At 33.3% G+C, this 11,437-nt stretch overlaps 1 protein-coding gene across 2 annotated transcripts in view; it reads right to left on the reverse strand.

Annotated features, from left to right (window-relative positions):
* Positions 1-2,014: 2,014 nt before the first annotated feature.
* DENND6A (DENN/MADD domain containing 6A) overlaps positions 2,015-11,437 on the reverse strand; it is a 34,679-nt gene continuing 25,256 nt past the window's right edge. The window contains exons 9-17 of one of the 2 annotated variants that reach the window (XM_008563151.1): positions 9,151-9,216; positions 9,000-9,064; positions 8,123-8,212; positions 6,771-6,824; positions 6,555-6,664; positions 6,254-6,356; positions 4,978-5,052; positions 3,266-4,498; positions 2,015-3,150 (exon numbers count right to left, since the gene is read on the reverse strand). In XM_008563151.1, coding sequence (XP_008561373.1) covers positions 4,367-4,498; positions 4,978-5,052; positions 6,254-6,356; positions 6,555-6,664; positions 6,771-6,824; positions 8,123-8,212; positions 9,000-9,064; positions 9,151-9,216 — 695 coding nt within the window. In that variant the 3' untranslated portion in view covers positions 2,015-3,150; positions 3,266-4,366. Of the gene's footprint in view, positions 3,151-3,265; positions 4,499-4,977; positions 6,140-6,253; positions 6,357-6,554; positions 6,665-6,770; positions 6,825-8,122; positions 8,213-8,999; positions 9,065-9,150; positions 9,217-11,437 lie in introns of those variants that run through there. The other variant, XM_008563152.1, reaches the window with a different exon arrangement.

The following is an 11,437-nucleotide window of genomic DNA, read 5'->3' on the forward strand; positions in this document are numbered from 1 at the left end:
AAAAATTTGGGGGGTGATGGGTATGTTCACTATCTTGGCTGTGATGATAGTTTTATGGGTGTTTTCAAACATCAGAATGTATCAAATTTTAAACTTTAAATACGTACTTTAAATACGTTCTGTTTATTGTATGTCTATTATACGTCAATAAAGCTGTTTTTAAAAAACATAATTTGTTGGTTTCTACCATCAGCACCTCTGATTATAAAAATACGTTTCATTAAAAGAAATCAGTCATTTCAACAGTTTCCTACACGCATAAAAATCCATTCAGTATGACAACTCTGAAATGTAAAGACTATTTTCCAAAAGCATTTGATTTCTACCATCAGCACCTCTGATTATAAAAATACCCGTTTCATTAAAAGAAATCAGTCATTTCAACAGTTTCCTACATGCATAAAAATCCATTCAGTATGACAACTCTGAAATGTAAAGACTATTTTCCAAAAGCATTTGAATCTAGAAGCAATGTATGTTATCATGTATTCATACTAGTTAACATGGAAAAATGTGAAGGACAGGCAAAAACATGAAGGATTCATGAAGTTCAGTTTTCTAATGGCTAAGCAGAAATTGTATTATGAAAACAAAGAGAATAGGGAGGCAAAAATAAACAGAAAAACCCAAGCCTAGTGGTGAAGCTAGTAAAACAGAATGAGATCTATGATTATTAGACAACAATAATCTTAATTTGGAGAAAGGCATGGTGTGGCATTCAAGTAATGGGTAGAAGAAAAAGGCTAGTTTTGGCATTCAGAAGTGTAACACTGGAATATAGGATATAGAACTCTGCTACTATCTTTTTTTCCTCAACATCTGTGCATCATGAGACAGGCAATGTTATAACTACAAAATAAGTATCATTAACCTATTTCATTAATCAAGCACTAACTTAAAACTTGTTTATCCAAAAATTGTTACACATAGAAATAAATTTTAGCAATCATAATTCAGTATCTTGTATCAAATTGTTTCATCTGTTTTAAACACGGAAGAATATTTGGAAAAAAAATTTAGGAGTTTATTTTATTAACAAATGCTAATTTCCATTTACATAATAATAAATACTACAATTTGACCAAGTTGTAGATGACATATAAATAATATATCTTGGCTATATGAAGGGATATCAAGTATTTATGATAATTTAGTCTTTATTATGAGTTAATATATTTTGTTATTTAAAAGATATTTATACATAATTAAAGGAACTTTTGCTTTCTTCAACTATGTTTTTAGAGAAATAATATTAGATAGTATTTAAAAATTTTTACCCCAGTTATGTTGAAAAGGAGAAAGCTAGTAAAGTCCACGTGTAAAACAAATGAATTAAGTATGAGCACAAGTGAATAATAAAAGGACAAATTTTAACGCCATCAATGATGGCCACGTACAAGCCAAATAGAGAGGCATCACAATAAGACCTACCCTGTTGATACCTTAATCTTGGATATATAGCCTTCAGAATTATGAGAAAATAAATTTCTGTTGTTTAAGCCATAAAAAAAAGTAATGGCATCTCTTTTAACTGAAATATTTTGTAATATATCTTGAAGGATATTATCCAGTAACATCAAAAAGGATTAACACCAATGTTTTCTTATTATTAACAAACAAGTTAAAATCCAAAGAATAATATAACATACTTGCTACTTTTAAAAAGGAAGAGAAAGAAATAAAAGTATTCTGAAATTTAAGGTTAAAAAGAAATGTACCAAATGAAGGAGAATCTAACAAAATCTAGATTATTAAGCTAAAATATTTTTATTAGAATATTTCATAGAATCAGTGCATTGCTAGGAAGATAGGAAATCACTTAATTAATTTGTTACTAAACTGTACTGTTTACCTGTTCATAGTTAAGTATACAGAAGAATGTTTTCATCTGAATTTCTTTAAAAAAAAAAAACTGTCAGGAAATAAAAGAAATCCAATAATGCACAAGTTTCGTTAACTATGCATTTTTTTCAAGCATTCCAGCCCCACTCAGAAATAACACAAGATATCCAAGTGCTTTAAAATACAAGGCCTTTAATTCAGTTTTCAGTAATGACCATAAATGCCTTCACAAAACCTCTTTTTCACTGTAAATAGAAGGCACTAGGCATCATTACATAACATCCTTAAAACAGTGATTCCTTCTGATGCTGGTGGAGAGAAAACATTAAATGGCAGGGTTTAGATATTAACAAAGTCTTCTCCAAAAAAAGAAAAGATAAATCTGAAAATCACACAAAAAATTATGTTCCTAGTCAGTCTTTTTTCCTCAGGTTCCCAATGCAACTTTAAGTTATTTTTACAAGTACACAATTTGAAATTAAGAGACAGACCAGGTAAGTATGATATGGTTTTCAACCTGTGTTACATTTCAGTTAAATACAGTAAATATGAAGACGCCATTATCATGCTAATTGGCATCTTTTGCTACTCTTTAGCTGTGCAAAATAAACTTGAAATGATACATTGTGTAGTGGTATAATTTAAAAGATCCTTGATATGACACTGACAACTTTCAAATTCTGGTCACAAACTGTATATAAATTGTAAGATTACTAAAATACACCTTTCTGAAAAATAAGATGACCATTTATACCTAAATAAAGTTTCCCACCAAGTTATGAAATACTTTAGCATATAAAATTAGTTGCCCCTTTTCTGAAAGGTCAATTGTTGTTTCACAAAATAACTCATATGATCGAAGGCAAATGATTTCTTTCAAATGCCATATTCTCTCTATGACTTTGAGGTATGCTGCAAGAGACTATCAGTGACCAGCCTGTGCCAAAAAAAAAAAAAAAGTATCCATGAGAAAAGGGCACATTTGGGTATGAGAACACAGTCACAAACAAAAGAAACCTTCCTTGGGTCAGTAATGCCCTTAAGAATTACATCAACAGAGAACAAAAAATAGCTTCTGAAGCCATTTGTTTTACAAATACATACAACTAAAATTGGTTATTTAGAGGGTAATTCAAGACACGCTATTTACATATGTGCTATGTCATGTGTGCCTATTTTAAATAGTGGCTTCTGCAGGACACTCCTATTCAAACACAAACCAACCTTGTTCTACCAAATCACATTCTTCTATTTTTGGCAAGGTAGTATAGTTTAAACAAAACACAAAAACAACAACATAAAACTAGCCTAAACAGTGATTCAGGCAAAAATTCCCATGTCAAACAAGAGTAGGGAAGTATTTTGAGAACATTAACTTTGGGAGAAAAACACTACCAAACAAATAATGCTGGAAATATATCTCTAAACAGTGATTCAGGCAAAAATTCCCATGTCAAACAAGAGTAGGGAAGTGTTTTGAGAACATTAACTTTGGGAGAAAAACACTACCAAACAAATAATGCTGGAAATATATCTTATAATCACTCAAATAACTGTCATATAAAAAGTTTATGAATGCCTCTGAAAAAAGAATAATTCAGGTTAAAAAAAGAGCTGATTATGAAGTTCATAATTAGGATGTCTAAAAAATATCCAAACTAATTTTAAACAGGCCCAATTAGTAAAGGGTAAAAGAAAACTTCCATAATTTATAGAGGGCTGGCTAGCTAGCTCAGTTGGCTAGAGCGCCGTGTTATAACACCAAGGTCAAGGGTTTGGATCCCCATACAGCCCAGCTGCCAAAAAAAAACCCCAAACCCCCCTGCCAAAACATAGTTAATACTAGATTCCTGCCTTTGGAGAAACTGATAAGATTAAATTTAAAAAAATAATGAAATGACCTATGTGACAAATGGAAAAAACCCACCATGCCTAAGAAACATATTTTTAAGCAATGATTACTCAATAGAATGCCTTATAAAATTACATATCATAATCTAGCTAAGAAGAAGCTTCAACACTAGCAGCTGGACCTCATGAAACATGTAGGACAACAAAAGGCACTACATAAGCATCAATTACTTCTAATTATAGTTGAACAGTTTAAACTTTTCCTTCTTAAAAAGATAGCCAGTGTAAATGTTTTTATATCCCCCTGAGTTTTAACATGATTGGGCAAAGCAGCACCAATTTAAAAAAATATCTGCAATGCCAGCACTGCAGTTTGGAATCACTTATACTGATGGCCCCACAGGTCTCTCATAAGAGCACTTTAGAACATGATTAAAAATATAGAAATGCCTTTCAGTGTTTCAGTATTAAAGTGGAACTACCACAGATACTCATTTTTAAAAATAATGCACTAAAAAGGTCTGTTTATACAACAGAGTCTTTCCACCCTGTATCTAGCATCCACGGCTATTTTCCACTCTGCTGCCACCGAGTTCTCCTTTGTGCGTCTGGATGAAATGTCAGTATGCTTCATGGTGCACAATCCTTTTTGGCTAGAAAATACTGGCAAATATCATGTCATGCCTGTTTTGAGCAGTATGCTTTGCAGGTCCTCTGGCAATGCTAAGATAATTGCATCTATGTGTGTCCGTAACTTTTCCACAGTGTCAGGTTTCACAGGTAAACGCTCTCGATCTGCCTGCAACTACACAAGGAACATTTGGTAGCATTTAAATTATCCTCTGAATCTGTATTAATACATTATATTCTCTAAATAAACAGTTTTAATGGTCTAACAATTTGGACTTTCGGACTTAGACTAGAATTTACAGAAATGAAAAAAGCAAAGAACATGCCATTCAAACAATACATGGCTAAGCTCAATGAAAGGCTTCTATGTAAAATCACTGATAATACCTAGGCATACTATGTGGTATTAAACGTGACTGTTTTTGTAGAGCTCATTACACTCCATGTAAATAACTTTAGAATAATATGGCATTCGTTATGATCTGCTTGTGTGACCACAAGGTATTTTCAGTCATATCTACCATCAATTGACCAATCTCAAATCTTCCCATTTAAAGTTACTTCTGTGATACATTTATGGATTCTCAGCTCAAATGAGAGGAAAATATCTTCACAGGACAGTCAATTTAATCTTTGGCTGCTTTGGCTACATACCAGCTTATTTTTCAACTTCAATACAAGGTCTACTGTTTCTACTTCTGTGTGTTTCTGAATCCAGAGAAGTAAGTCCTAGAACAATAAGCAAATCCCATATCAATAAGTACTCAAAATAATATTTAAACCTCTCTATTTCAATAGGCAAGGTAACTGGGAAGGAAGGACAAGAAGAAAAAGAAGAATGGGGTATTTAACCCAGATACAGCATTACAGTGCAAGAATAATTCTCATGAAATTCTAGTAACTGTTAATTAGATAATTTGACATTAGCCAGGACAATTGTCTATTATTTGGAAGTATAACAAAATCTAAGAAAATTTCTTTCTGAGATGGCCCTTTTAGGTTACGGAAGAAAAACAAAATTGCAATTCAAATTGCAATACTAACCCCTACCCCACCAAGTAGTGAGTAATTTATAAGGAACATTAGCTAACAAATCAAGATAACTGTACATGAATGTATTACTAGATATAAACTTTGCATCTTCAAATAAGCTCTTCCTGGGCTTACGTTGTGGTTGCCTTCATCATATTACCTTCCTCAAAGCCACAGTCACTGGGAGTTTAGGATTAAACAGTTAACACTGAGCTTAGCCCATCTAAACATTTAAAGGTAAATATAAATGAAAATAAGACTATCCTTTATATTTTCACAAATAGTTTAATTTAAAATAGCCTGGTGATAAATTATAGAATATGAAAAATCAGTCCAAATGCATAAAAAAATTGTTATTACTAACTGGAAAAAGTGAATAAATCATACGGGAAAAGATCTGGAGTTTGTGTGGTTTTGAATCCTAACTCCATCCAGTAGTGTGCTGGTAAATATTTAACAACCAGTTATCCAAATAGTCTCTGGTTTGTAGCATTTGTAATATTCCCGCTATAGAAAATTTCTAGCTACCAACCTGAGGTAACTGAATGCAGAGCTGGGAAGAGATGTGCACAATCAACTCTTGTGAGCTAGTGCAAGTGGACTCCAGCACACTGCTGGCTCCACTACTTAGCAGTGATGTGATCTTTGGGAAGTCATTTAACTTCTAAGCTGCAGGTGTCCCATAATGCAGATCATACACACCTACCTCAATGAACTGTTGTGAAGTTTAAAAGAAATTATCCATATAAAGCACCTATACAGTCCCTGGCACACAGCACATGATCTAGAAAAGTCAGACATTATTACAATTTATAAAGAAGTGGATATGGGTATAATCAGCAACCTCTAAGGATTACTTTCAATGTTTGTTAATCATACAAACACGCTGTTTTCTAACCTCTTCACAAAGAGCTTCTAGATGGAGCGCCTCCAATTTTTGTGTCATTTCTTTCCGCCGGGTCTTGAACCAACCATCAAAATTTGGAGACTTTAGAAAATGCCTATAGAAATAAATTTTTAAAAAGCCAAGTTTGATTGTGACTTACTTCGTCTCCTCAATACCTTTCCTACTTAGAGCTTAGAAAACCATGTCAAACAATGGAATTGTTAAAAAATAATCTAAGCTTAAGCCCAGTTTTTTTGTTTTATTTTTAATAAAGCACTACAGATGGATGAAAAAAATGGAAAAAAAGACTAACCGGTAAAGTCCAATCCAATCGCCTTTTATTCTAGAGGTTAGCTGAGGTCCTGTTTTCTCAAGCGTTTTCATAAATTCTTCTGGAAGAAACTGTCTTAATTGGGGTGGACTCTAGAAAATAGGACATACTATATTTAGAAATTAGAAATGGATACATTCACAGAAGTTAATTACAGTCAGAAAACGCAAATAAGAATTTATTTGAATATGTTCATACCTTCCATGGAGAAATACTTCTCTGCAAAGGCATCAAACTTGCTACATATCTTTCCTAAAACCAAGAAAAAAAGTTAATAAAAGTTAGGTGTTCTTACCCAGAGAGTTTTCAGAAACATTTAAACAGATCTACTTAAAAGAAATGGGTTTCCAAGTTTTTCATCATATGTTCTTTCAATGGATAGCAACACTCCATCACTCCCCAGAAAGATATAGCTACATTTAGATTGAGTTGGGAAGTCAGATTTTCAATAAAAATCTAATTAAATCTTGGATAAGCCAAGGGACTACATATTTTTAATGATAATAATCATTGAGTAACTATATGCCAGAAAATGTACTCAACACTTTACATGCATGACCTCTTTCCTTGCAACCATCCCGTGTAGTTGGTATTATTGGGAAACTGAGGCTTCAAAAGGCTAAGTAACCTGACCAAGGTAATACAGCTTAGTCTTGAATTCAGGTCTACTTGACTTTAGTCCATGCTCTTCTGCACTACAGTAAAGTTTATTTACTTAAACAAATAGATTTACTTTTTTTTCTTTTTTGCAGCCAAACTCTTGACTTTGGTGTTACAACACCACGCTCTGACCAACTGAGCTAACCAGCCAGCCCCAAATAGATTTATACAGAACAAAATAAACCACCATCCATAGACAAAGAATTTTTTCCCCAAAAAATATAGCAGCAAAGATTTCCAAGTTGCTCCCATATAATGTTCATACATAAATTACCTTACATTAATAATCACATAAAATCTCTTTATGATGAAGTCTTCAGAACAGGAGCACATCATGGTATTGCCTATATTTTAATGTGACACTCCACTGAATTTCTTAGAATAACCATATCTAGTCATTTATTCCATAAATATTTGCTACCAAATACCAGACTGAGGAAATGATAATGAGCAAGACAGATATGGTCTGGGTCATCACGAAGCTACAGTCTCACAAATATTACATCAAACTGTGCGCAAGAAAACAATATCAGAGAAAGAAGCTCCAGGGTAACCCTTTTACAAGGTGCAAAATGCATTTAATTACATAATATTTCACATCTATTATCTCATTTAAGATTCACAACAACCTCAAAGGTATTTAGGAAAATGGAATCAGCCACATTTTACAAATTTTACAGATTGAGAGAGACAGGAAGTCACTTACAAAAGTTGCACAGTTATCCTAGAACAAATAATCCAGGTCTCTTGCAAAGTGTTCTATTTTTAATCACTAAACAATCCAGTAGGTAAAACACACAACTCAAGATAAGCTTTTGGAAAATGGGAAAAACATTCTTATATTCTTCAACAAATAATTAAATTAAGCAAAGATGTATTTGTTAACTTACTAATGGAATGATGAAGCTTTGTGTCAGTTCCAAAAAATATCGTCGGAGAATAACGCTTTGAGCCTCAGAAGGACGCTTCTGTTGTACACCCTTTAAGAGAGGAAACAATAAGAATTTATATTGGCGTGTGTGTGTGTGTGTGTGTGTGTGTGTGTGTGTGTGTGTGTGTGTGTGTGTGTGTGTGTCTGGCTAGAATTGGGTTTGGAACCCTTGACCTTGGTGTTGTAACATCAACGCGATCTAACCAACTGAGCTAACAGGCCAGCCCTGAATTTACATTCTAGTGTCAGAATATAAAACAATGGGTAATTATCAAGTTCAACATTTGTAAATATACATTTATAAGTAATATGAAAAAGAAAAACTAGAACTTCATCTTGAAGTAATTTAAAGTTCATTTGCTCCCTGTAAAAAGAATCTTTAGAGCAAAACATGAGACTTTAGCTTAAGGAACATCATTTATGTCATACTTAAAAATATCAGTTCACAATAAAGACAATCTTTTTTTTTTTTAACCAGGCCTGACCCCTGAGGCCTCTGAAGACAATCTTTACTTCATATTTACTATCTTAATACTATTAATTTTTTAAAATATGCTAACTATCCCCTATGGTAAGATACTAATTAAGTTTCCTCAGGTAGAATCTATGACTTTTTCATTATTCCTCCCGTTTCTAGAAAGACTGGCACTTGTTTGTAGATACAGACCCAATTCAAGCCCACAATTTCTATTACTTTAGTCTCCTAATTTTTACAAAGGTTTGGTTCAAAAGAGAGACCTACATCTCACATTATTATACATAAAGCATATATTACCTAACTGCATATTACATACCCAACAAAAAAATTTAAATTAATAATATGAGCAGGTAATTACCTTCTGTAACTGTTTTATGATCTCTTCATCTCTATTTAGATATGGCTTATAAGAAGTATAAACTCCTAAGAAGTGAAGAAAAGAAGGTAAACAAAAAAAAAACCCAAGTACCCATCTAAGTATATATTTAAAAATTAATGAAAGTCAATACCAGGTTTAGAATCCAGAGTCTTTAGGTTCTTCAATTTTTTCACTTTAACCTGCTTAGGAATTTCACCTGAAGAAACAATTATAAAGATTATCATCATTATTCTAATCATGTACATTACAAAACTGTAATTTTATAAGATTGGTAATATACTGTTTATTGCTTAGTCAACTAAAGCATTCTTCATTACATCAATTAATATGAGGGGTCTTCAAAAAGCTCACAGAAAGATGAACATTATCGTTTAATTCAATTTTTCCACAAACTTTTGGAAGTACCCTCATATTTAAGAGTTCATTCCTGGTATTGAAAACTGGATAAAGGGAACACTGGATTATTACAACATGAAGCAATTCATATAAATTACATAAAATGTATTGGATCTTTCATCTATCATTACTTAAATTTTTCCCTTTTTGTCACTCAACCTGTAATTTAAAATTTATGTGCCAAATACATGAAATTGAAAATTTAAATGCAAATAGGAATAAAATAACCTTTAAGAGTAAATGGAGGGCCAGCCCCGTGGCGCACTTGGGTGAGTGCAGCGCTGGGAGCGCAGCGACGCTCCCGCCACGGGTTCGGATCAGGACTGGCCGGTGTGCTCACTGGCTGAGCACAGTTTAGGCGGTGCCAAGGGTTGCAATCCCCTTACCGGTCACGAAAAAGACCAAAAAAAAAAAAAGAGTAAATGGAATACAAAGCAATTCCTAAGTGACTATGCAGATGAATCTTTAAAGGTTTTTTTCTGATATCTCCTGAAATTCTGTTTTTGTACTGCAGAAACTTAACACAGCCATTAAATGGAGATAGTGTGTGCAACCACAGGTCTGAGCCACAGACAGACAGGACTCCTGAGAAGAATGCTGTATTAAATAGCTTGTGTACTATATGCAGTGGCCCTGGTCCTGAGGTCGAGGGAAGCTATAACCTAAACCACTCTTATAATAGGCATTAAAAATGCCTAAGGATACACACTTAAAAGTGTCATGAACACACCTAATTTAACAGACTTTCTTCTCCCTTTCTCTGCATAAAAGAACCTAAGAACTGAAAGACAATCTAGAGATTATCTAATTCAAGCCTCTAAATATAATGAATATCTTTGTTTAAATCATTACATAAGATCAAACTGCTAATAGTGGTATATACTCATATGGGGGGTGGGATTATAGGAACAGGGAACATTTTCACTTGTATTCTTGTACTGTCAAAAAATTTTAAGAGCATGTACTATGGTAAAACATTTTTATACACTATTTACTTTGAAATAATTTCAATCTTACAGAAAAGTTGCAAGTCTATATTCCAATTTTGTTAACAGCCTCTTAACTTCAAAGACATACTTGTGAAAGAAGAAATAGACTTATTTTTTCATTTATTCAGTAAATATTAGTAAAATGCAGGGTACTAGTAATACAGAAACAAAACAGCTAATTCCTGATATCAAGGAGCTCACAGACCAACGGCAAAATATTACAAATAAAGAAAAATGACAATACAGAGGGATACACAGAATTACAAACAAGATACCAGGGAAACACAGAAGAGTGTCCTGGCCAAAGAGGAGTGAGAAAATTATTGAGGATTCCTAAAAGAGGTGACAATTAAGCAGTTTAAAAAAAAAAAATCATCTGTGGGAAGAACAGGAAAAGACTTTTTAGGTAAAGAGTTAAATCCAGAAGCATGAAGAGCACATTGCTTAAATAGCTGAAGATAATGGTAAGGATAGTAACAGCCACCATTTACTGAATATTTAATCTGTGCCTATCTCTGGTCTAAGCAAACTGCACAAGTTATCTCATTTAATCTTTACTATAAAAGTATGTTTATGATGCCCATTTCACAGATGAAGAAATTAAGGCCTGGACAAAACTGACATTTACCTGGTATGTACCAGTACCAGCTGTTTACTGCTGACATCCATTCTGATTGATGACTGGCCCATTTGGACAGTTTGTTTGCTGTCATAACTAGACACAGAGGAATAACTTATCCAAGGACCCACAGATAATATGCTTAAGCCAGGGTATTAAATAGGGAAATCAAGTTCCAGAGGTGTCACTCTCAACCACTACACTATAACAGCAGGAATGGAGAGAGTGCTAAGACTGGCGGGAGATGAGGCCAGAGAGGTACTCAAGGGACAAATCAAGAGGAACTATAAAGAGGTCTGACAGAGAAGGCAACTGAGAGATTGAAAGCATGGGCTCATGGGGAATAGGAAATGAGGAAAGTACAATGACATGATCAAATCTGCATTTTTTTTTTTTTTTTTTTTTTGTCTTTT

This window comes from Galeopterus variegatus, unplaced genomic scaffold (assembly GCF_000696425.1).
Source record: "Galeopterus variegatus unplaced genomic scaffold, G_variegatus-3.0.2 Scaffold12704, whole genome shotgun sequence".
NCBI lineage: Eukaryota > Metazoa > Chordata > Mammalia > Dermoptera > Cynocephalidae > Galeopterus > Galeopterus variegatus.